This window comes from Melopsittacus undulatus, chromosome 3, assembly GCF_012275295.1.
Source record: "Melopsittacus undulatus isolate bMelUnd1 chromosome 3, bMelUnd1.mat.Z, whole genome shotgun sequence".
Classification (NCBI taxonomy): Eukaryota; Metazoa; Chordata; class Aves; order Psittaciformes; family Psittaculidae; genus Melopsittacus; species Melopsittacus undulatus.
Window position 1 is genome coordinate 18,539,793 of NC_047529.1, and position 24,827 is coordinate 18,564,619.

Here is a 24,827-nt window from a genome sequence, read left to right on the forward strand (position 1 = left end):
TTTTACCTTTGGGGGGAATTTGGTCTTTGAAAAAATGCTTACTTCAAAAATGAAAAAATGTTTATCTTCTTCTGAGTCACTCAGAAAACTTTATAGCTACTAAGTAAAAATGGTGGTCATGCAAAGTAGCGACTCTTGCATCCCTTAATTTCTACTAACTTCATTAAATGTTGTGGGCAATAAGCACATTTCAGGACAGGAATCTTAACAGGAGAAGGTGTTAACACTGTCTTCAAAATACAGTTCTTTTGTTCTTTATGTCCTCTGGGAAGCAGAGAAATGGTTAATATAGTGGCTGTTGCCAGCAACAGCCTTGGTGTTAGCAGCTCCTGAAATGAATGAGCAGTTCACGCTTCAGCAATATTGTCTCAGGCTCTTGGCAAACCCAAGAAGCCAGTTCTGTTTTTGGTGTGCTCGCTACACTGTGATGTTTTTCTTGGTGACTATAACAATTTTCACTCTGTCTTCGTTATTTTTTTTCCTTTTTAATGGAAGCTGAAAGACTCAAGGTTGTCTCTGTCTCCATTTCTCCTAGCTAAGTTTCAATGCTTTCCCGGTGAGGTGGCACTGAGTTAAGGCACTTCAAGAACTTGGGGGAGCTCAGGCCTTCAGAAACAACCCACTTATTTTGCTACCATCCCTAAACTTGTGACTTGCCTCTTTTTTTTAATTCATTATTTTTCAGCGGTTCTATTTATTTTGTTTACCGCAGGCTGTCCATTTTTAGTCTCCTGCCCACTTGGTGCCACCTGGGAATCTCAGTACCTTGGCACTCGTCTGTGGGGTTTCAGCAGCAGCCTCTCTGCTGGGTAGAATCTCTCATTGGAGTAATTGTCCAGAAGATGCGTTGCATTATACCTACCTCAAGGATGAAGGCCAAATTTTTCTAGCGTGGGTGACCTCAAATTAGGTACCTATACCCATATTTAGGTGGTGAAACAAGTCGGCTGATTTTCAGATGTTTGAGTATTATAATGTGTGTCTTTAAGCCCTTTTCATTTACTTAAAATGGCTGTCAGGAGAGGAAATAAACAGGAAAAATGAAGGCAGAGGGAAGGAGTTTTATTCCTGAAATAAGGGATGTAAAAAAAAAATACCAAAAAGAAACAAGTGGAATGTTTTTAAATGGAATAAATTTGTTGCTGATACAGGCAGGAAATAGCACACTCAAATATATGTGGATGTATAGATATATTTTTATCTGAGCTTTTTTTTTGCAATGTGTTTTATATTTAGGACACATATCAAGATTTGCATCTGTTTCCAGAACTTGCTGCTAACAGTTAGTAATGATGCCAAAACATACTTTAGTTCCAGCTTGAGACCAAATGATATTCAGGGCTTTTTTTTTATTACTAATTTAGAGTCTGATATTAATTAAGGAAATTTTCCAGAATTGCCAGGGCTTTTCTGAAGAACTCATTAAAATTATATTAACTTAAACCGGAATCACAGTCTGAGCATGCTTTGTAATGATTATTCTTACTGACTCTGCTGGGTTTTGTAAACAGAATGCTAATTGTTAATGGGGCAACTGGGTACTTGATTCCAGACTTTCAAAGGGCCAGATCCAGAGCCATTACCTAGTTGTGTGTTCCCAATAAAGTCAATAAGCTCCTAACAGGAAGGCCGTGGGACTGAGCACTTTGTTTCATCATTATGCAAAGGCGTGATGATATCTCCATTCCCTTGGTGGAAGTGCCATTGATTTTCTACCTAGGATGGAGCCAGCAGTGATGGCTGATGCAGGACCACATGTGTCTTGATATGGAGGTGGAATCTAACTAGCTCCATACATGATCCTGTCTGGTACATATAGGGTGGTCAGGATCATTTATTTTGCCCTTAAATCTCTGTGGCCTTGAGTCTGTATTGCACTGAATTTGGTTTGATTAATTGCACAAGTTTAATTTATGAAATGATTTTGTAACATGTGGGAGAACTTGGTCCTTCTCAAATTGTGACAGTGTTTGGTAGAAGATAGAAAAATAGATGTCTCATGCCTTCCAGGAGCTGTGTAGTTTAAAAGGCCCAATTCTGCAAATCTTACAGTGAAAAATACAGTGTAAGAGGCAAAATATGCTGCTGGTAGAAATAGCCAGAATTGCCTTGACCTGTGGTGAAATTTCCTCACATTTTTGACTATGCTGAATCTGGTCAGGAGGGGAGTGTTGGAGCTTATCAGAGCTTCACAACACCTTTTTGAAGTGGTTTAGTAATGGTTGTTGGCCCCACTTTACAGATGTCCAGATCTTCTCCGCCCTTGGTGGATGTTTTAGCAGAAAAGGATCTGGTGTCACACCAGCTTAGCTGTCAGATTTAAAAGAGCATTAATATTGGTGATACTGGACTGATACTGGTGACCAAAAGGAAGGTAAGAGCCATGCAAGTGGTTCAAACTTTCTGTTGTACAAAGGTGTACACAGAAAACAATATAGGCAGCGAAGGGGAGGAAGATGAATGAGATAAAATGAAGATGTGCACCTTCACATGGCTTGTCAAAGATGTCATTAAGAGCGAAGGAACTATTTCATATGCATAAAGGGAGTGTATTTGGGAACGCTAATCTGGAAATCTCTTCATGTTTGTTTTCAGACTTACTTAGAGAAAACTGAGAGTAGTGATCAAAGCAAGAGATGCCTTGCTGAGCTTAGGACAGGTTCCCCCTGTCCACAAGAGTGGTGTGCAGGCATTGCAGGGTTCCCTTGGGGGGAACCTGGCCCTGCACCCATACGATGCTCTGTGCTGCTTCTGAAACTCAAAGGAGCTTTTGTAGAAGGCAAAGATTTTTAACAATGGGGGAGATTCATCTATAAAGGCCAGGAAAAAATAATTTAAGGAGCTTTCCACAGATAAATGGATTCATAGCTTATTAATACAGTGAAGCACATGTGGTCATCTACTTTCAGCACAGCTGAAAGATTTCCCCAAATTAGCTCTCTCTCATTTGAACTCAAAGATAACCTTTGAGAAAAAAAAAAAACCTAAAGCAAAACTGAACCAAAAATCCAAACCACCACATGAAAACTCAGTTGGTTCTCATTTAAAAATTTCCAGGGAAGCAAAATCACCACAACCTTTGGTTACAGATGCTAATTAAGCGCCCTTTGGAAATGTGGGTCTTATTACTAGTCTGAATTTGTCTAACTTTAGTTTCCACTCATTTGAACTTGCTATAACTTTGTCTGCCAGATTGCAGTGCTGATTTTTATTTCTGAGGTTCGCGTGGGTTCCTGTGGGGTGACAGATACAACAAGGAGGTGGGTGAGAAAGGAGGTTGCTGTGGTGGGTCTCATGGAGGTGGTGGAAGCCATATGGGTGTTATATGGTGCAGAATTGGTTCAACTTGCAAAGAGGCTGGAGGGGCATTGTGCAAAAGTATTTTGGTCATTTAAGTTTGCTGTGGGTTCACTGTGATCCCTTAAATAGCAGAAGTTCCCTTCCCTGATCAGCCAGACTCCTACGGAATCCGCTGAAAAGGAGTTATTTTTGGTTGACTTACTAGTGGGACTCTACTTTTCCAACCCACCTGGAAAAATGAACTGAGAAAGCATTTTTCACTGACTTTGTAGGCTTCTGCAATTCCTTTAAGGATTTTTTCTGGTTATGTATTTGCCCAATTGTAATGTCCCCCCGTTTTTCTAAATATAAAAAAAAAAAAGTATTTAATTACTCAGCTGCTACTCTAGGTGGAGATTCTGGAATAAGACAACAGGACACGCATTCTCTCCTAGCTTTCAGAGACTGTTTAACCTTTCATTTTAAGGAATTCAGCTATAGGGGGATTTTTCCTTCATGTTTAGTTAACTTTTGCATTGTCAAAAGCAAAGAGAAGTCTGCAGCTCAGGCTGTGGCCCCCAGCCACAGCAGCCTCTGTGCTCTTCACATTCATACTTATTCCACAGGCAAATTCGCAAATACAGAGCTGGAACTGCATTAAGTCCTTGGTATTGCATGGATCAGGTGATGCTCTCACTGCATGAAAAGGTTTAGTTCTGGAAAAAAATGCATCATACATTTAATGCAGGGGTGTTTGTGTCACTTTAAGGGAGCTTGTGGAGAAGTCATTGTGTGCGTCTTCAGCCCTATCTGAGCTATGTCACCTCCAAGCTTTCCAGTTATTATTCCCAAAGTTCTCACTAACCACCCAATTGACCTTTTATCCTGCAGGAGCTATGAATGTGTGCTGTAATATGTTATTCTGTAATATAGAAGTACTGCATGTAGGCAGATGGCAAAAGCCTCTTTGGGCTCTTGTGAGAAAGAGGAGCAACCATACTGAGAGAAAGGGGAGCACCAGAAAAGAGCAGCCTGGATGACTTAGCAATAAAGATGAATTCTGAAAGCAAAATGGAAGTGGTGCGGCATCTCGTATCGATCTTTCTGCCTCTTAACATCACATTTCTGTGGTGGTGAGAAGTATGCTTGCATTAGGAGCAATACCCACAAAACCTCTTTCATTTAGCTGAGGTAAAAAGTCCCTATACAAGCTCTAGTGATGCCACATGCATGGTTTCCACTTACTATTTTTAATGGTTAATTGGGCTATTGCTGTCTGATCCGTAGGCATCAGTGCTTTTTTGTGCCCTTTTCTATAAAACAAGCACTGTCTAAAATTGGTAGAATATTATGAAGCTGGCAGCTAAAGGTACGTCCACATTGTTTTGGTTCATATAACTAGGTTGCACAATGGGCTTGCTTGGAAAACAGCATTGCAGCACATGTACAGGACCAAATCTATAAGGCACATAATTTTTAGGTGACAGATGTCTGTAAAATAACAGCTTGATGTATTTAATTCTATGCTGAAATTATGTTTTGTGTTGAAAGCAAAACATGGGATTGAAAGATTTCCGCAAACTAGAGATCAGTCCTCTTAGAAGACTTCACATGAGATTTGGACTTTGGCTGGAGCACCCAAGTTTGGTTATTGCAGGCAATGTGGTTCAGTGATCAAAGTAATGGTTGTATTTGTGAATAGCTAATGGGCTTTTGCTGGAGTCACCACTGACCACGGAATATGCAGAGGCTACTAACATTGTTTGTATTGTGGTAGTTTCTGGAAGTCCAATCCCATTGTGCTAAGGACTACAATTAGAGGAGGGCAAAAAAGAGGAGTTAGTCTTGCCCTTTATGAATTTGCACTCTTAAATACAGTACAACTGGTTATGAGCTGTACAACAGAATAGAAGAGGGAATTGAGGAAACACCAAGAGAGACAGTGAGGACATAGCAGTGGCTGCAGCTGGGTAGTAGTGAGCACGGCTTAGAGGGAGTACAAGGATGTTTGGAGGAGGGTCCTGAGATAGCTCTGTGGTTCTTCATCTCCTGCCAAGCTTCAGGGAAGGTAGGAAAGGAACCACAGTGCTGCTTGTTAGAGCCTGTAATATGAGGCAAGCCAGAATCAGCATCATCACTGAAAAAGGTGAATGGGGCAGAAGATAAACCCCACCAGGTTAGACCAAAGGTCCATCCAGCACACATCAGTTTCTTGGCATTGCCAAACGTGGTCATTTGGTTCTCCTGGACTGTAAGACCAGAACATAGATATTCCCAAGCTGATGGTGTTTCCAAAGCTGGATCACTGTATTTAACAGCTGTTGATAGAGTTCTGACAATCTATTTACCTACTACATAGGTAGGGATAACCCCAGAGGAGCTAGATCAATTCTTCTGTAGTTATACAGGACTGACAGAAACCTCATGAGATCATATGATCTGTACCTTTCTGCACAGAAATAGGACCAGACATCTGTAGGTCATTCCTGTTAAGTGTAGCCAGTTATGTGTATTGCTGCCACTGAAAACAAAAATAAAACCACGTTCCAATGAAGGAAAAATCCCAGCCAAAAAACTTGATTAAGATTGCAATAGATAATTTTGGTGCAGTTAAACGATTTTTAGAAAATAAACTTAAAGGAAGTCAAAGCTAACATTATATACATGAGTAAATGCCTGAGAATTGATGGGGCTTTATGAATACATGGAAATATCACTGGGCTTCTAAATGAGACAGCTGGCCATAAAGTCGGAGTTACCACTGCAGCATAGCGAATAGACCTAGAGTTGTGTAGGGTTTGTCAGCATTGACAGAGGGAATGCATAGAGCAGAAACCTCATTGGGAAAGACCAAAAGGATTTAGGTAGCCTCTAGGGTGCAGCTTGCAAAGGCTGTGATCTGGGCTAGGGACTAAGGGCTGCAAATTAGACCTTCTGCAAAGGTTTGCCAAATAGGAAGGAAAACAAGTGCCTCAGAAACAGCAGGAGGGCTGCTGACCCAAAATCTCTGCAACATAAGCCTGAGATGAAATGGCTCATTGGAAGAGGCATCTCACAGGAGCTCCTCAGAGGAAGTCCCCGGGAACTGTGATGTGGATGCTGGCATGGCTTGAGGAGCCACAGAGGAATCCTGGCAGTAGGAAAAAAGCACCTCTCTTCCCCCTTTCTTCCCTCTTCCTCTCTCAAATATCTCCCTCTAAAGGGATTTTTTTGTTTGTTTTTGTTTTCATTTTAATTCCTGCTAGACGCCAACCCATGATGCAGATTTTTTTATGGTTGAAAAGGAGCGCAGCGGAGGATCTAAGTACCACTGGAGCCTAATTAGGAGCCACTGTATTAGATTCCAAAATTAGATAGGAAGCTGGGTTTAAGGGTAGTCCAAACCCAACCAGTTCCTAGTTTGGCCTGGCCCATGTAGGTGGGCGAGACTGGTTTTGAGCTGTTTTGAGGACAGGCTGCTTGCCCATGGAGGAAGCCATTCCAGCCACAGTGGAGCTGGAGCACAGCGCCTGGTCCTCAGCCGCGCCAGCTTCTGCTCTCACCAGTCTGCTCTGCAGATGCGCTGGAGGGGGTTCAGTTTAAAGCAGTTCTCAGGCAGATGAAGACAACTGAAGGCAATAATACAGGCTGACTTTTGTATTTCAGATATCAGGATTGTGTATGAAAGTTTATTTTAAGCCAGGTTCTGTTCACTCTTTCTGACTTCCACCTTTTCTGTCTTCACCGGTTGAAGAGCTTACAAAAGATGTCTGATGGGTTTTTCTGTTAATCTTCATAACTTTATAACATCTTCCAACAAAGGATTCATAGTATTTTCCAAGCTGCACTACTGACCTTTGTCACTTGGCTAATACGAAGTATTAAAATATCCATCTTATAGCAGGCGAAATTTAGCCAGGAAAATCAAATTATATGCCCAAATTCACAAAACAAATCAGTAGCAAGAGCCAGAAAGCAGTGCATCACATTTACCCTTTTGATAGCTCTGATGGGTAATCTGGCCTTCTAAATTCCCAAATAACACATGCTTTTTTTGCCAGTGTGCCATTATCCTGTGCAGGATCTCCATGACACACTTGTTACCAGCCCTGTTAGAAGTTACTCAAGCTGTCTTTTGAAATAAAGCAAATGCAGAGACTGGTCTGGCTATCCGAACTTAACTACAGGCTTAGTTATACTTTGGTAGGAGTGTGCATTTCTAGAGCCTATGGCAGGCACAAGGCGGTAAGATTTAACTCAATCCTCTGTTACAGATTGTGGTATCTCAGATGAGATGCTACCATGAGCAGTGGCTATTCGGGTGACTGTTACAGTGGTTTATCTGAGACATGGTAACTTAGATTTTAAGTTTAGAGGATCAGTAGTGATTTGAGCTGCTAGTGGTACAGCCTAATTTCATACAGCAAACAGCCTAAAGCATGTTTATGATGCGAGCTACTACAGACCGAAGTCTGTTTCTCTTTCTCATCACCAGTTTCCTGGGAGGATAAAAGCCATATTCAGATTTTATACTATGGAGAAGAAGCATTTATTTAGAGGTGTTCAGAGTTGGGCTGGTTTAAGCTTCAGCTTAGCTGATGAATGGAGATGCTGTGTCGGCAAGCTTATAACGGATTGAAATGTAACTTAACAGTAGTTTGCCTTAACTTAGTAAGAAACTTAGGTCTGAAATGAATAAAAAGAAATATATGACAGGCTTTACTCTGCTTTTATTAAGTAAGATTGAAAATCATATATTGTTAAAGTGGTGCAATGCTGAATATAAAATGGGATACAACTCCTCTATCCCTGCTTACAACTGTATTTAGCTCTTGGCATCCTGCTGAATTTGATGGCAATTTGGTATCTAAACAGGCATTGAGAGCCTAAATGTATGTACTGAAACCTCTGTAGGTCTTTTCACTGGTCAGTATTTTTGACTCTTGGATATAAGAGCAGCAGCTGTAGTGAAAACAGCCCAGGAGTTGTGTACAAAGGTTTCCTCTGTCTCCCCAAAACTGGGCGCAGTTGTATTGCATAGTGGTGAGACCTGCTCTTGGTGAGAGCCACAGCTTTGCTCCTGTGACACCAAGGACTGGGATGTCCCGAGCTGCTCTTGCTCTGCCCCATGAGATGGGTGCACTGGTACAGCTCAGTGTTCACCCACACATCTCCCCACAGGGATCCTTTGCACCGTAAGCCTCATGAAACTCCTTTGACTGGTGGGCCTTGAGTCGTGATGACATGTTTGACCATTTTATCAGAGCCTGGTGTTACCGCTGTTTGTGTTACTTGGGGGAAATGTGTTCTCATTGTAAAGGAAAAAATTGGCCGTCAGTGCGTGAGTTATTTTCCACTGTTTTCACTCCAACAGCGTTATTTCGCCTGCTGCTAAAATCCTTAACCTAAGATGGAAATGCTTCCCTGGTATCTCTCCTTTCCTATCTCCAATCGCCAGAACCTCTTTGTGGGCTAAGCATCCTCATGCCCTTCAGAGCAGCTGCTCTTGCATGGTCCGTTCCAGCTCCTGCTTCAGATACAAGCAGCCACTTTCAGCTGCCTCCCCACAGGATGAGGTGTGTCTGTTTACCCTCTGGGGACACAGAACTTCATGTTGGAGAGGAGAAAAAACCCCAATATCATGGCCCTGGACATAGGCAGGGACTGAGGCTGAAAATGTCTGTTGAAGGGAAAAGTAATTTTAGAGGAAAACGTGTGTTTTTAATTGTTTAGGTTTGGGGATTTTGTGTTTTATGGATGTCTGGGGGCTGGGGAGGTGCCTTTCTTTCATCCGTGTATGATACTGCTCGGGAAAACCAAAATGGGACTATCTGCATTTGTGAATTTCATTTTTTTTTTTGGCCAGAAGTGTAACATTTCGTACAGTTTGAGTTTTCTCTGGAAAAAAAAAAAAAGAAAAAAATAGTGTTTAGAGAACAAGGCCCGGGTAACCAAAATATGTTTGTTTTTGTTTAAATCGCTCAGTAGAGAAATCGTTTCTTGTCTATTGTTACGAGAGAGATTTAAATCAAAGGCAAATTCTACATATTCTAAAATATACAGACAAGTCTTTGAAAGCAAAGCCAAGCAAAACTTTAAAAGAGACCTTCTCCTTGATGCAGAAGTTTTCAGTTAGTTTACTGTGCTGAGGCTTGAGTGGAAAGAAACAGCCTGAGAAACAAATCGCAAATCCCCATTTCGGAGGCGGAAGTCGGGGAGAGCATCGTATTAATAGCACATGAGACCGTTCCACAGAGCTCCTCGTCTAGGGCTTTTCCAGCAGCAGCAAGGAAAAGCCTTTGCAGTTCGTGGCGATTTTCAAGTTCAGATTTATCTGTTGAAGGTTTAAGTGAGCTGCAAAGCAAGGAAGTGTAGGGCCTGATCCTCTCATGTTGGGTGGTCCCTCATGCTGCAAATAAACCCTATTGAAAACAGAGGGACTATTTGTGGAGTCATTTGTTTGTCAGGAAAAGTAGGGTTTGTAGGATACATCCCCAATTAGCAGCCAAATCCCTGTTTTTTTTCCTCATGATAAAAACATGGCTAGCTGTCACAGAGATGCACGTAGCATCTCTTCAGTTTCCGTTTGAACTCCTGCCACTTGCTCCATGCTTCTTCCTGCTTCCTTGGTCATGCAGAAATTATTCCATCACCATGCTAACTCAGATGATCTGGCTGCTTCCCTCCTGCTCAGGACTGATGCAGCCTCCAGCCCTTTGCTATGCTGTTTGGGGTTGCCTTGGGCAGTGCACTCCTTGGCTTCTGCTCACTGGTACCCATGAGGGAGGGCACTTGAGGGATTGCACTCGACCTCTGGCTCCTGGCTGCTGGAGCATATTAGAGAGATGATACCAACTCCTTGCCTCAAATCACTGCCTAACACGCGTCATCCCCGCCATAAATCTGGCTTTTAATATCACCCAGGTATAGTGGACCCCATCCAAAGGATGTCCTCTCCTGAATCCAACCTTTCTTGGGAGATTCACTTAATGAACCGTGTGTCACCAAGCTGCAATTTTTGGAAAAGCTTTTAGTTGCCCACACTTTATCATACTGTGGTGCCCTGCCCAAATGGGCACTGAGTAGGCAGGGCGAGCTCAGTGTGCTCAGCATCTTCCTGGATGCCAGGAGGGCTTTCAGGGAACCACAGGGGCACTGATAACAGCTCAGTTACTTGCGGGAGGGATGAATGCTGTTGTTAGTTGGGTTTTTTTGTGGCTCCCTGTTTTGGTAGCCATAAGTCATTAGTGGTTTTTAATTTTTTCTTTCTTTCCTCCCCCTTGAAACTGAAATAAGGGCTGAAAGGGTAGATTTGTCCTTTTTTTTTCTTTTTCTTTCCCCCCCCCCTTTTTTTTTGGCTAATCTGAGGCACGCTGCCACATCTGAAGCCACTTGGCTTATTATGGATTTCATGGAAACTGATTCCCTGAAAGTGTTTCCATATGTGTGTTCCCAATATATCCCATCCTTTTCTAAATGGGAGTACAAACTCGCACACGAGCTGGAAATGGCTTCAGGATGTGACAGAGAAGTCATATGACTAGAGTGGCACTGTGTGTGGCCCTTTCTGAAAGACACGGTGTCCTGTGTGCTGGCTCCCATCCTACAGTAGATCCAGTTTCAAAGAATATCTTCCTTCCCAGCTTCCTAAGTCTCTTAATCAAGAACCAGCAAGGAATCCTCTGTCCTCAGGAGGGACGTGTGTTAGCTGTACAAGATTGGAAAAGAAAATTTGTATGGGGAGGAAAAAATAGGGGTTTAAAGGGTGAAATTACAGAGCAGTGCCAAGGGCTTCCCCCCCTCTCCAAACATAGTTTCTTTGTGTCTGCTTGAGGATCAGATGGTATTTCTGAGTCGCTGCTAGCATGCAGTGGAAAAGTACAATTCATGACAACATTGGAAACAAATATTTATACTGGGTAGTTAAGGCACATTTTCTGCAAAATAAGAGGTACTGAAGTAGACTGCTAGCCCCAATGTACGTTATCTTCCCATTCACTGGATTTACACAGGGCTCTTCTACTGTCCTCACCATCACCGTGCATGTGTTGCGGCTCTCAACCCTGCGGTTTCACCCCCTTGCTGTATACAACACTGCTGAGGTTGCTCTCCAAGAAAAGCCTCAAACGTTCCTTCCGCTGTGTTTCGGCTGGGGCTGGTGAAAAACAGCAGGGGCTGAAATTCAGGCAGGAAAAATTGGGGAAAAAAGTGAGATCTGTATGCGCCTGTGTGCATGTTTGTGCCATGCGGTGTTGCAGAGCTGCTGGACTTAACATCCAGTAAGTGTTACTTACCTTTTGTTTCCAGTGTAGTACATAGATGGCCTGAGACTTTAAACAAGCAGTGGGATTTTGATATACTGCCAATTCCCTTTCACCCAAATCACCTGTGACAGCTCCAGACTGAAGTCACTGAGATAGCAAGGACCAAGAAGTTCAGAGGCTCCCCATCACACCAGATCCATGGTGTGGCAGGTCACAATGACTAGCCAAGGACATGTTTCTGTAATATGACCATTTGTCCCCCTCCTGTGGTTCTTATTAGAAAGGTTTTAAGTCCTCTATAAGTGAAGCTTCACAAGAAGCAACACGTATAGATAAGACAGCGATAGCTTATGCTTCCACAGCTCCATTTCTGCTCCCAGCAGTCCACCTAGGAGGGGTTTGTTGTTGCTTTCTTCCACACGTGGGAGGTGTTTGTACACATTGATGTTTATAATTTAAGATGAGCTACCTCTTGAGGTGCAGCCAGCAGCCACCTGTGTTTAAATGCATGGTGTCACCCGCAAGACTTGGGTGCCTGAATAAAATCACCTCCTTCCAGCACAGTTCATTCAGCAGGAAAGTCCTGTTGAGGTAGCAGGGCAGGTAATGATGGAGTCTGGACTGAAGAAGTGCAAAGAGACCCCGATTTTGCTGTTAAGCAATGTAACAGCTCTGCTTGGGAAACACTCTCCTTTATTTGCACCGAGTGCTGCTTTAATGGTTGCTGCTAACTATGTTATTTATGGGGTGTTTCTCCCAGCAAAGAGCTAAGGTGCTGTGCCATAAATTCAGTGAAAACATCTATCTGCAAATTAATCCATGGTATTTTAGATGCCAAAGTCCTATTACCTAAATACCAGAAGTCACAAGCGTGCTGTTTACCCTGTGAACTGGGGTACTAAGGGATGGGGAGAAGAGTTGTGCTAGAATTAGGTTTCTCGCCTGTTATAAATGAGGCTCTGAAGGGGTTAAAATGTTCCTTCCTCCCTCTGACTTTTGTGAGACTGCTGTGCTTAATAATGTTGCAGTTTAAATGGTCCCAACTAGGCCTTGAAGTTAACACCTTGTTGAGGTGAAGGAAAGAGGAGGAGGGGGAGTTCACACCTTTTCTGCTGCTATTGTTTGCCAAGAGACCTTCATAGGGTAACCTGGGGGAAAAAAATGAAGGAAAAAAACAACCAAACAAAAACAAATGTGAAAATGCTTCCCTGCCCCCATTTGTTTATCTATCTATCTATCTATCTGAATTAAACAGAGGAAAAGGGCATTTGAAAACTTAGCACAAAAGTGAACCAGGGAGGGATAAACTCTGTTCCTTACTTCTGCTACACCACCCTCACCCTTGCTGCATGTGTGCCCTGAGCTCCAGCATGAAGCTGAGCACTGGTATAGGTTCCAGGATCAGGACCTAACAGCTACAGCAGAGAACAGATACATGAGGAGGTGGTTTGGGATCCCTGGGAATCTCAGTTCCAGGCTCCATCCTGCAGCAGCATCCAGAGGGAAGGTAGTACAGCACCTTTGGGGAGTCGAAAGCTCTCCCAGAAGGAGGCAGGAGAAGAGTCATGCTATGTATGATTCATTAAACACTTATTAGCAGGGGCAGATGCCAGGAATTTAACAAAATGAAGAGGAAAGTAACACTCTCCCCTTGATGCAGAATGATGTTTGAGGGAAACCAGAGATCCAGCTAATAAGTAATCATTCCCTCTATCCAGATGCATTGCAAAGGATCCTTATGATTGCAAAACTCAGTGCTCAAAAATTGGGAAATCTCAGTACTTACATTGCCTGTGCAACTTTAAATCAGCCTCATTCTGCTTATGCATTATATTACAGATTTTAATTATGGGATCACATGGTATTTTTCCCACGGGATTCCTGTCTCATTCAGTGCACAGGATGGACAGTGCTAACTTAATGAGCATCTCTTCAATATTTTGTTTTCTTCTTGTTCTTTGCATTTCCTCAGGCCTTTCTTATTGCAGAGCATTAAATTCTTCTCTGAAGAAGTCCTTAATTTCTTTATGAGCTTTGCTCTAATATTTCTGCCATAACATTTGTGTGCAGTTTGTTGCAGTATTCACAAGAAAGAAAGAACCCACTTTATAACGAGTACTGGGACTGACCGTAAGGTCTTGTGTAATTCAGTGCACCTTCTTTATGTCACCTACAACATGGTGGCTTTTTTCTGTCTTTAGCTTTATGTGCAGACCTGTAATCCTGTTGGCTTTAGCTGCAGCTGTGAATATTTAGCACACACGCAGATCAGAAGCCAATGTATTGGCTGGGCACAGAATATGGGAGAAGTGAAAATGTGCTTTGGAGAGATTTGAACTGAGTCACGTACGAATCATGTGGCAGAAACACATATAAAATCCAATTTGCTAAGGAAATAATTTGGTCTCCCTCGCCGTTCACTTTACCCCTTCTGCTTCCTTGCAGTACAGGATTTGGGGGATGTATAGACAACGGTGTTCTCTATTCCTCAACTCTGTTACATCTCCAGAGGGGGTCAGCTTGTGTGCAGAGTTTGTATAAAAGGAATGGAATCTTCTCCTGCAATTGGATGCTGTATTGTAGTGCCTATGGAAAAGTAACTTGAATGCTGGTATTTCCTAACTAACTTTCCCACTCCTCACATGATAACCTTAATAATATCCTTTTGTTTGTCTCTAGTTGTGTTTATAGTTTCTCAGATTTCTAAAAAAAGCAAACCCCAAGTCACCCCGCCTTCCCAAATGTTTCCTTTGCAATATCACACAAACATTCACGTGGACTCTTTCTACTCAGACTTCTGCCACTCCAGTGAATGGAGCCACCAATGGACTGATTCTCTATCAGGACTGGCACAGGGATGGGTGGGAAGGTTCCCTTATTTCAGCAATATTTGCAGAAAAAATCCAGGACCTGGGACTCTTGGATTTCATTCCAGTCTCTGGACAAGTGTCTTTGTAGGGGCACAGACTCTTCTGCCCATTTTTAGTCAGAATAATTAAGAATTGTTCATATTTGGCTGGATTTTCATGGCAACATCTCTTCACACAAAAAGCCACTCCTATTCCAAAGTTCAAGTTCTTACTTCAAAGCATGGAACTGGTACAGCTTTTCAAAGGAAGGCTCCTCCAAGTTTAAGATTAGTAAAACAATATATTTTTCCCAGCAGAAGAGTTTCAGCTGAAATTTTAAAAACAAATAAATGCATAAATCACAATTTAGCCTGAGACAGACTCCCAGCATGGACAATTTCAGCCAGAACGTTTAAAGCCTGGCAAAGCTGTAAGAGACTGGAAATCGTCTCATCATGTGAAGTGTGTGGCATGCTTCATACGAGGCAATATTATCAGCTGTAAGTAATCCAAGCTGCACATATAATTCATAGACGTAACTGGTAGGGAAGGAAAAGAAGAGTTTTAATAGATCAATTAGTGCTATGTTCCAGCCTGAATCAAATTGTTGAACAAACCCCCACAAAACCTAGTACTTACTTCAGCGAATGTCTTAACACTGAAGTTCCCCAAAACACAAGTGAATCATTTAGCTACTGGTAAATGTATTTAACCATATGTAGTTGAATTTCCTCGAGACAGACTTTTCAGTGACACTTGAATATAGCCCTACTCTTTTTTCTTGTGTACAATGATTTTGCATTGACTTGATGTGCTAAACATTTCCTGTCAGACCCTATGCAATTAGCCAAGAGGACCTGGGTTTTGGGTAGTGACCTTGCAGCATAAAATGACAAAGCAAATTGCTGTATTTGTAAGTTATAAAATTATCCTGTAACTCTTTAAAGTAGATGTCAGCTTGCTGTGCTCACAAGGAGTTAATCTATCCATGGTACATTATGATCTTTAATAATTGGAAGTGATTGGCCAAAGTGCTGTAAACCTGGCAGAAATTTGTTGCCTTATTTTCTGCAAACCACAAGCACAGCTTATTAATTGAGAAGTGAACATTAACTGGCATTAGCTAGCATCTGTAAAATGAAAACGAGAAATAGCCAAGGTATACATTCAGCTGTAAATGGTGGAGCTGCAAAGCTGCAACAGGTAAAATTGTTTTTTAAATGTGAATGCAAAACCATTTTAGTTGGCTGCTGGCAAATACCCAAGTCTAGGGTTTTTAATGAGGCTTCTGCATCAAAATAAGTGAAACCACATGGAATTTTAATTGTTCTTATGCTAAATATGAAACACACTGGAGCAGTATTCTTGAATCTAGGATGTTAGCATATATATTGGATATTAACATGACCACTTTTCTGTTCTAAACATATAGCTCTCAGGAAACTTGAGTGCCAGGTTGTGTTAGAGATAGAGAGGAATCAGCTTGGGAGAATTAAAAACAATTTAACCTGGACTCTTTCGTAAGTTAAGGGATTTTTTAAAAAATGGACTTTATTTTTTGCTATTGTCAGGCACTGTTAGCTGATCAGACTGTTGGAAAAGATTGCTGGCTGTGCTCATAGCCATGTCTCTCTTCCTGACAGCAGAAAATAGAGTCTCTTCACAGAAGTTTGGTTTCGCAATCTTGCGGCCACAATGTAGGGCAGAGGATCTGTGCTTCACCCATTTAATACAAGCTATCACGAGAGTGGGAATTCACAGATGCAAATTATTTTCTTGCTCTGATGGAGGGGAAATTAGCATAAATCTTTAATCCTGCTGGGGAGAGGAATAAATAAATTATTTACTTGTACTGTCATGTTGCTGTATCGCTGATCAACATCGCTATTTGTGCACAACTAGGTATACAAAGATGGGTGCCATACCCAGAAAAGCTATTATCTTCCCAGTCCAGCAAGGAGCTAAACATATACAAATGAATATGCCTCTGTTGTTTCCAAGTTAGAACCAAAATCAACTTTAACTCAGGAGGTAACACAGAGGGAGGAGAAGGAAAATGCATCAGTGAGATTGTGTAGTGGTGAGCTCGGCAAGAAGCTGAGACTTAGAGGTGACTTTTCATTAAGTTACTTAGAAAGGAGACTTTAGAACAGGCAACACAGAAAAATCCTGATCTCCAAAAATATCTTTACACAATGGAGATAAGGAACTCTGTGAACAAATCGCAGCTTGTGCAGGGAGTTGGGGAGATAGCAAAAGGTATTTGGGCAAAAGTGGGGGTGGAGAAGTGAGTGTGCAGGAGCCATGCAGACACAGCTATGAGTGAGATAAGAAAGGGTTATGGTTATTTGGCCTTTGGGTAAATAAGATTGTGCTTTACAAGCAACAGTAAAAACAAACAAGTATGGATTTACTAGGGTATGTAAGGAGATCTGTAGCCCCACATTAGAAATGCTTACGTGTGGTGTGCACATTCCCAGTCATTCAACACATACATGTTCTCTTGGCAGGACCCATACAGGTAATATTTGGATTTAGCCCTGAAAGGCAGATTGCCCTTTAATGTGTAACCTGTGTGCATAGTTTGTTATTTAGAAAAAAAAAAAAAAGCTATTGATTGCAAAGAAACCAAAAATGCTGATGTTCTTCTACACCCTTACACTCCTACCAGCTCTACCTTTGATTATAGAAGTCTTGTTTAGCTTCTGTCAGGGTAAATTGAGAGCAACTCTGTTCATGTTGGGAGAGTTGCAGTAACAATAAAAGGAAAAAAAAAAGCAGCATAAGCGGTAGCAGATTGAAACTCAGTATTTTGAGCAGCTGGGGAAATTATGTTCTAACCTTATATTTCCAGATACATATCAGACCTGTTCACAGTATAAAGGATAGTGTTCCAAAATTACAGCTTTGAATCTGGGTGGTATCGCCTCTGGCTATTGTTTGCAGTTGGGAATGAAAGAAGTTGCATCAAGTAGTAGTGTTTGCTGTAAAGGTACAAGTTATATTACATTCCATGGAGCTGTGGTTGAAGGGGTTGGTGATGGAGACAGACCCATTCACCCGTAGGTCACTGATTCAGTTCCAGATAAAAATAATAGTAATCACATTGTCATCAAAGTTAAAAATGGGCTTTTATTGCCCATTTAAGCCTCTGTCCTCAGTATATTCTGATTGTAATCCCTAGATTTCAGGCTGCATGATAGGGACGCTTGGCTGGCTGCGGCCCAGGTCCTCCATCCTGAAGCCTAGTTATACCTGAGCTTTGCCCCTCTGCTGCTTTTAGATTTTGTTGAAAGCATGGGTTAAATGAGCTGGTAGGACAGAGAGAATAGTGATCTAAATCACCAAGTGTCTCACAAGGTGTCATGGTTTGTTGAGTCTGTGGCTTATGGTCACAACACCACTGTGTATGCTATAGGAGAGCAAGGGCAAAAGGGCTGGAGAGACCTTCCTTCTACACAGCAGTGTCGGCAGGTCTGATACAAAGCCTCCCTGCAAGGAAAAGCATCTTATATTCAGGATATACATATTGTTTCAGTATTCAGCATGTAGAAGCTGTAGAAGTATCAGCTGGGAAGTGCAGGGAGAGTGCATTTGATTCCATGATTTTTCTTCTTTATTTATACCCCGTTCTTCACAACTCTCCATAAGTATGCATATATGTATATACTGAATACTGGCTGATGCATCTGCCTCCTGCACTGTACTTCGTTATTAGGCTTTTTCTCTCTCTATTCCCTCTACTGCTCTGCACACTCCCCCCATCTTCCACCCACCCCCCCGTTCTGGTCCTTTTTCCCACACCCATTTTGTTTTCCACTTTTCTGGCTCTCTCAACACAAGCTTTCCCCATCTTTCTCTTCTGCTCCTGTCCATCCCACAGTCTCCTAAACGGATCACCAAGCTACTAATATTTGCTTTCCAGTTCTGCTCCAAAATTTTGGGTGTTTGATGTGGGAATAAAAATTAGGCAAAATGAGTTTACCCATCCCTGTTTTGTGTTAGACTCCAATTCACAGCGTTACCATCCAGACATTCACAGTAGCCATAAACTGTGTGGTCTTTTTTTCAACCAGACTGCAGAGACAACATATGAAAACAACTTTTTTCAATGGCAAAAAGTGTTGGGCTTGTAATTTTCCATCGACTGCACTGAAAACTAAAACTTGCATCGTTGCTATCAGCTCAGTGGCCTTGCCCATCCTCCAGATACAGCAAATATTTTTCAGCCATAGGAAGTAGCTGAGCCGATTCTCCCATAAATAAATTGATTTCTGGCAAGAAGTGGGTCTTCATCACCCATGGTGTAACTCCCCTAGTGTCAGTGGTGCAGCTGACTTGGTGTTGCCAACTCTTGTAGTTTGATCACAAGTTAAGCGGTAATTTCGGCTTTTTTTGAAACGCCAGCTCCCGACGGCATGTGCTAAGGTGGAAACCTCGGCTTTCATGTGCAACCAGACCTGAGTTTCATGTGAGGTTATAGCATAACAGCAGAGACACGTAACCTTCAAAGCTCAGAAACCAGAAGGCAGATCAACTCCAAATCCACCTTTCTCTTGGCTCTTTTTCAGTCTCTTGATTTTTGAGATTTCCCCCCCCACCCCCAGCCTGACTTGTGACCTTTGAGCACTTCAGATTGGCAATGCTGCTCCCTCCACTGACATTGGTGGAGTTAAACTGAGGATGAATTTGGCCCAGCACTTGTAGAAGACAGATGTATAACTCTGTTCCTTGCAATGTGTTATTTGGTATGATCTGCTGTTCTCTTGGGGGCCAAAAGTAGTGGGTTTTCTTAGAAAAATAGAATTCTATCATCACTTGATACAAAAAATGGTATTTACAGAATTGTTTTCCCCCGTCTTTTGTTATAATTTTTTAGGTGCTTCAGAGCTGGGCCCATTTTCAGATCCCAGGCAGTTCACAAGCATTTCATCCCTCACTGAGAGCCGCTTCTCCAACCCACGAATGCACTATCCAGCCACCTTTACCTATACACCGCCAGTCACCTCAGGCATGTCACTGGGTATGTCCGCAACCACTCACTACCACACCTACCTACCACCACCCTACCCCGGCTCTTCCCAAAACCAAAGTGGACCTTTCCAGACCAGCAGCACTCCATATCTCTACTATGGCACTTCATCAGGATCATACCAGTTCCCCATGGTGCCAGGAGGGGACCGCTCCCCCTCCAGGATGCTTCCTCCGTGCACCACCACGTCCAACGGCAGCACGCTGTTAAACCCTAACTTGCCCAACCAGAGTGACGGTGTGGAGGCGGATGGCAGCCACAGCAGCTCCCCAACCGTCTTGAATTCTAGTGGCAGAATGGATGAGTCCGTTTGGAGGCCGTACTGAGATTCCTTCTGTAGCCGGCCCGACCTCCGCGAGCCAAAAAAAACCCAAACCAAACAAATGGTCGACTAACTACGAAGTGCCTGGTTTTTGTGTTTTTATTTTTGTTTTTTGTTTTTAAATAGATTTTACCAATATGTGCAACTGCGTAGGTGGGATGATAATGGCCGCAAATAACACACGAGTTACCAACACACCACAACCCATGTTTCAGATTGTGTGGATCAAAGCACATATTTCTTTTTTTCTTGGAACCGTTTTACCTTGTTTTATATTTAAAATGTACTTTTTACACACACAAGAAAATCACCCCCTCCTTTTTTTTTTGTCTTTTTTTTTTTTGTCTAGTGTTGTAATAACTAGTGAGTACTTTTGCCAATGAGGAGAGAACGGACTCCCCGGCTATCAGGAGAAACATGGTGATGCAAGGCAAAGGCTGCATTCCCTTTTATTTTTGACAAATAAAAACCTAACCATGAACTCCAGATACAGTTGCAATCATACAACTTATGGGACCCTCTTCACACCCATAGTGCAATTCAACTGGCTTGTATTGGTGCACATAAAAAGGAAAGCAAAGATTGAGTTGCTTCCGTTTTACCATGATACATTCAGATGAAAACAGCTGTCCCAAAAAAAAGCCTCTGTCCAAGCCTTGCTGCAGATAGTGGTTGGAACTTCTCTGTGTTCATTCCTTTTTTGGTTTGTTTTTGGGTACATTAAGAGAACAAGTCTTCAAGTTAGGCTAGACGACCCTGGGGTTTCGTTTTTGCTTTTGTGTCCGTTCATTTTGCCTTCAGTCAGCCAAAAACCAAAAAGAAAACCAAAACCTTTAAAAAACAAAAAACAAAATGTTGTTACTTATGCAAAATATGAAAATGGCAATATATATTACTAGAGCCAAAATGGTATACATAGTATTTGTGTTCGGCTATGTTCTTTTTTATTTTTTTCTTTTTAAATTATAAATGTGTAAAATTTGAGGTTGTTTGCTAACATGAATCATCATATAACTTTAAAAGAATATTTATAATTATTTAATGACATTTGGACCCTTTAAACGTTTCTTAATGTAATGATATATTGACTTCGGTCTCTAAAAGTGTTTTTGTTTTGTTTCTTTTGACTTATACATTTCTGCAATGATGTAAATCTCAAACCTTTACCCAACTCTGAAAAGCAGTCCCAGTGTGAACCAGTTTACAATGTGACTTAAAAACAACAAAGCCAACCCAAATACATCCACATCAAATGATTTTGGATGTAGGATCTTTTTCTATAACTTATGAAGGAAATATTGTGTTTGAAATATTTTTATTAGCTCTCTGGTTGCCTTCAACACAGTCTTGCCTTTTAATCAGTAGTTGTGGAGACACTGGAAAAATGGTAGGAAGGATGAAATATTTTCAGCCTTCCCCTAATTTCTTCTTCTCCCAGGATTTTTTCTCAGAACTGCAAAATTGAAAGTATTCTTATTTCGAATGTTCCGTTTTGACAGCATGATTTGAATTTCAACAGTTTTTTGGGGTTTTTTTCCCCAGAGAAAAATCAAAATGGTTTCAAAGCCCATATTTTACAGCTACTGAATTGTTAAGTATCTCAGAAATGGGATTAAGGGGGAATTGGTGAATCTTCTTCCCCTCCCCTTGCAATTTCAGCCCATTGATGGAATAAAATGGTTCAAAACTTGAGACAGAAACTGCCTGGTAGCAAATCACCATCCATTAGCATTAAATGCTACAGCTGTAAGAATGCAGTGTTGACTTTGAAGCTGATGTGGCTGTTGCTGTATTAGAGAGACAAGCACAAGGGCAGCAATACTCACCTCTGCAAATGCTGAAGAGAAAAAGTCACCTTAAAAGCCACCCTGGGGATCCCAAGTACAATACAGGGAGAGCAGATTGTGCGCAAAACCCTTAACCAGCCTGTCTGCTGCCAAACTATACAGTGGAGGGGCCCAAACTTTTCCCAACCCTTGGCTGCTAGGGCAAACAGGGAGGTGATGCGGCATCAGCTGGATGTGGTGGGAGCTGAGCTGCCTGGCCCTGGCTATCCCCAAGCAAGTGATGCTAAGTCTGGTTTAGCGGGATGTTCAGCACATGGTGATGGGGTTTGCCAGTGCTGCCTCCTTCCCCTGCCTTAGCCATTGCTGTCCGCAGCCTCCTCAGGGGGCTGTCGGCCACCACGCTGCTCCTGGCTGTACTTGGGCTACCTCCAGAGTATCTCGGTAGATCAATGATGGGCATAGCCATACAGAGCTGGACAACACCATCACTGCTCGTTAATAGCGAAGCTATTAAATGAGTTGACATTAGCGTGGTACATCCCTCCGACTTGTGTGATGATGTGCTCTTAAAAAAATTAATAAAGTCTTTGCCTTCTAAAGGTTGTATACCAAGTATGCTTAAAGTATAAGTAAGACACTTTGTTTTTCTTCTAATACTTAGTTTTCCTTCAAAGATGGAAGCTGTAATTGATTCTATTTATTGTTGGTTTGTGGTAGCTTGAAGCATACCATTGTCCGTTTATTTGTAACTGTAAAATACGTTTGTTAGTCTCAGCAGCACTTAAAAAGCCAGTGTCTGGTTACACATTTCAGTTTTGTTTTTTGTTTAGTAAGCAAGAGAAAAAGATGTACTGCCAGTGCAAGCTGTTTCCTATTTAAAAAAAGGTACTATATTTGTACATTATTTGTTATTGCTGAGAAGGGCTTTTTAAGGTTTACTGTATGCATATTAAGTAATTTTTAGGGTGCTTTTGTGTTGAAATGTTGTTGAGAGTGGCTGCAGGCAGCAACCCAGATTTTTTTTCTTCCTTTTTTTTTTTTTAAAGACTTTGTTGTAAAATTCAAGCACTTGGTTTTTGTTTCTGGATAAATCCAGCACAGACCAAACTTTTGTTTTGCTCAGTACCGACAGGACTCATTGTGTCCCCATGGCTTTTCAACTGGACCATTAGGGACAGATGTTGATAATATTTTCTCTGCCCGGTTGAGGTGCATGAGCCTGATCCCTGCTCTCAGCTTCCCTGACCATGCAGGCAGGCATCTGGCTCTGCTTGCTTGAGATAGGAAGGAAAGGGTTTTCTAAGGACCTATGGATGGAGGAGCACCATCTCCTTGACTTTCAGTAGACCCCTGTGCTCCTGAACCGGTACGTCAGGCTGGTCATGGAGGGAGCTGTACAGGTTGAGACAGAGATGCTCATCAAAGCTTTTAGAAAATGCTTCTGAATTTACTTGCAAATGCTCTTGAATCAGGATTTTCAGACCAAAAAAACTTGCCACTAGCACTATGTAGTAAAGCCCATCAGATTATTTGATGCTTTGTGAGGTGCTTAGCATCAACAGAAAGGAGGTTTCTCAAAGATACAACAGCCCTTCCCTTTGGTCAGTGGCAATCTTTGGCACTGGTCATAGACTGAAAGATTAATGGCCTTTTTTTACTTTCCAGCTCTCTTATCCTACCAAAGATTTACTTCCAGCACAACAGACATGATGTCCCTTTTGCTGAATGGAGGATTAAATCCTCCTCTCCCTCCTCCTAGAGTAACCAGATTGGGGTCAGCGGGTCAGGAAGGATGAGTAAAGCAAATTATTTAACCCACAGCATCATTCGTGTGACGTTTATTGTTCCTTTTAAAGGACCAGCTGCTGTGTCTGTCTTAGTATGGAACTTTTTGGGCAGCAGTCCCCCGAGCAAAGATTAACTGGTTTCCACAGGTACCATCTCTGGGGGGAAATTTTGCACTTTCACACTTAGCAAAGCAAAGCTTAGCCCTGTGCCGGGCTGCACGCAGCCAACAAACCATGAGCAAAAGCAATAATTAAACCTGGATCAGCCATGAGCTCAAAGAAGCCCCATTCTCTGAACCCCTGAATTTCTTGTTGTTTTTGAATAGAATGCATTTCATTTTAACATTTTCTGAGATCTTTTTTAGATGTTTGTTTACTTCCATGTTTACAGATAACTCTTTGCTTTTTTTTTTAAATGCAGTACTTTTAAGTATATCAGCCAAACCCATACTTTTACAGTAACTTTTGTTTTAGGTAATATGAGTGACATTCCAGTTCTTTTTTGTTGTTGTTAAATATGCTTTACCAGTCTTGAATTTCCGCTGGAACAAAATATTTGTAGCATTTTGTGTAAATACAAGCTTTAATTTTTTTATTTTTTCAAATGCTGTCACCCAAGATTTGCTTCTCATGCACATATTGTACAAACACACTCTGCTTTATGCCACAGATGATGATTGTGGATCAGTTTACTTCAACTTCAAAGGGACTATTTGTATTGTATGTTGCAACTGTAAATTGAATTGTTTGGCATTTTCTCATGATTGTAATATTAATTTGAAGTTTGAATTTCATTTTCAATAAAATGGCTTTTTTTTTGTTAATGTTCTTCCATGCTTCTTTTTCTTCCACTGTCTCTTCTTAGCACCAGGCAGGGTAAAGTAAGTACATGGTAGGACAAAGTAGTGGGCCTTTCGTAGTGGCACCATCGATTCCTGCAGTGCTTAAGTTTCCAATTAAATATAAAAAGCAAATATCCATGCCTGTGGATGGTAAAGGGTATCTTCTGCATCTGATCTCAAATGTTACTTCTTCTCCTGAGTCTGCAAACTGTCAAAACCCGTGTTGCTTAGAGGAGTGCAAACTGCTCCATTGCTCTTGCTAGATCGTTAACTCTGAAACTTAACAACTGGCATTAGCTGGGACATTCTGGTGCCAGAGCACTGTGGGCAGAGCTTGAACTATAGGAAAAACTGGGATAGATTTCCAAACCAGGCAGGACGGATTGGGTCTTGTGGCTCTTTTCCAGGATGGGGGTTGCACTATCCCCACCTCTTCCTGGTCAGACTTGAGGAATGCTGTTACAGATAATCTTGTGATTTGCATGGCCTAGGGCAAGAACAGTTTCCAAGCAGCAAAAGATACATGGAGAGGTAGGGGACTGGAGAATGAGGCTATTTTTCTGCCAGCCTAGTGTCAGCAGTAGGAGGAGATGCAGCTAATGAAGGTGAAGTTCACCTAAGGCTGTGTGCAGGAGGAGAGGACAAGAGTTGTGTCCAAGCTTGTGCCTGGTTTCATAGTAAGTTCT

General features: G+C 41.8%; 1 protein-coding gene across 5 annotated transcripts in view; it reads left to right on the forward strand.

The window, feature by feature from the left end:
- Window positions 1-24,827, forward strand: part of RUNX2 (RUNX family transcription factor 2) — a 222,708-nt gene that overhangs the window by 130,181 nt on the left and 67,700 nt on the right. For 2 of the 5 annotated variants that reach the window (XM_034060741.1, XM_034060742.1), the window contains one exon: window positions 19,251-24,123. The exons of the other annotated variants lie outside the window; for them this stretch is intronic. In XM_034060741.1, the coding sequence (XP_033916632.1) occupies window positions 19,251-19,729 (479 nt within the window). In that variant the 3' untranslated portion in view covers window positions 19,730-24,123. Of the gene's footprint in view, window positions 1-19,250; window positions 24,124-24,827 lie in introns of those variants that run through there. 5 annotated transcript variants of the gene reach the window in all.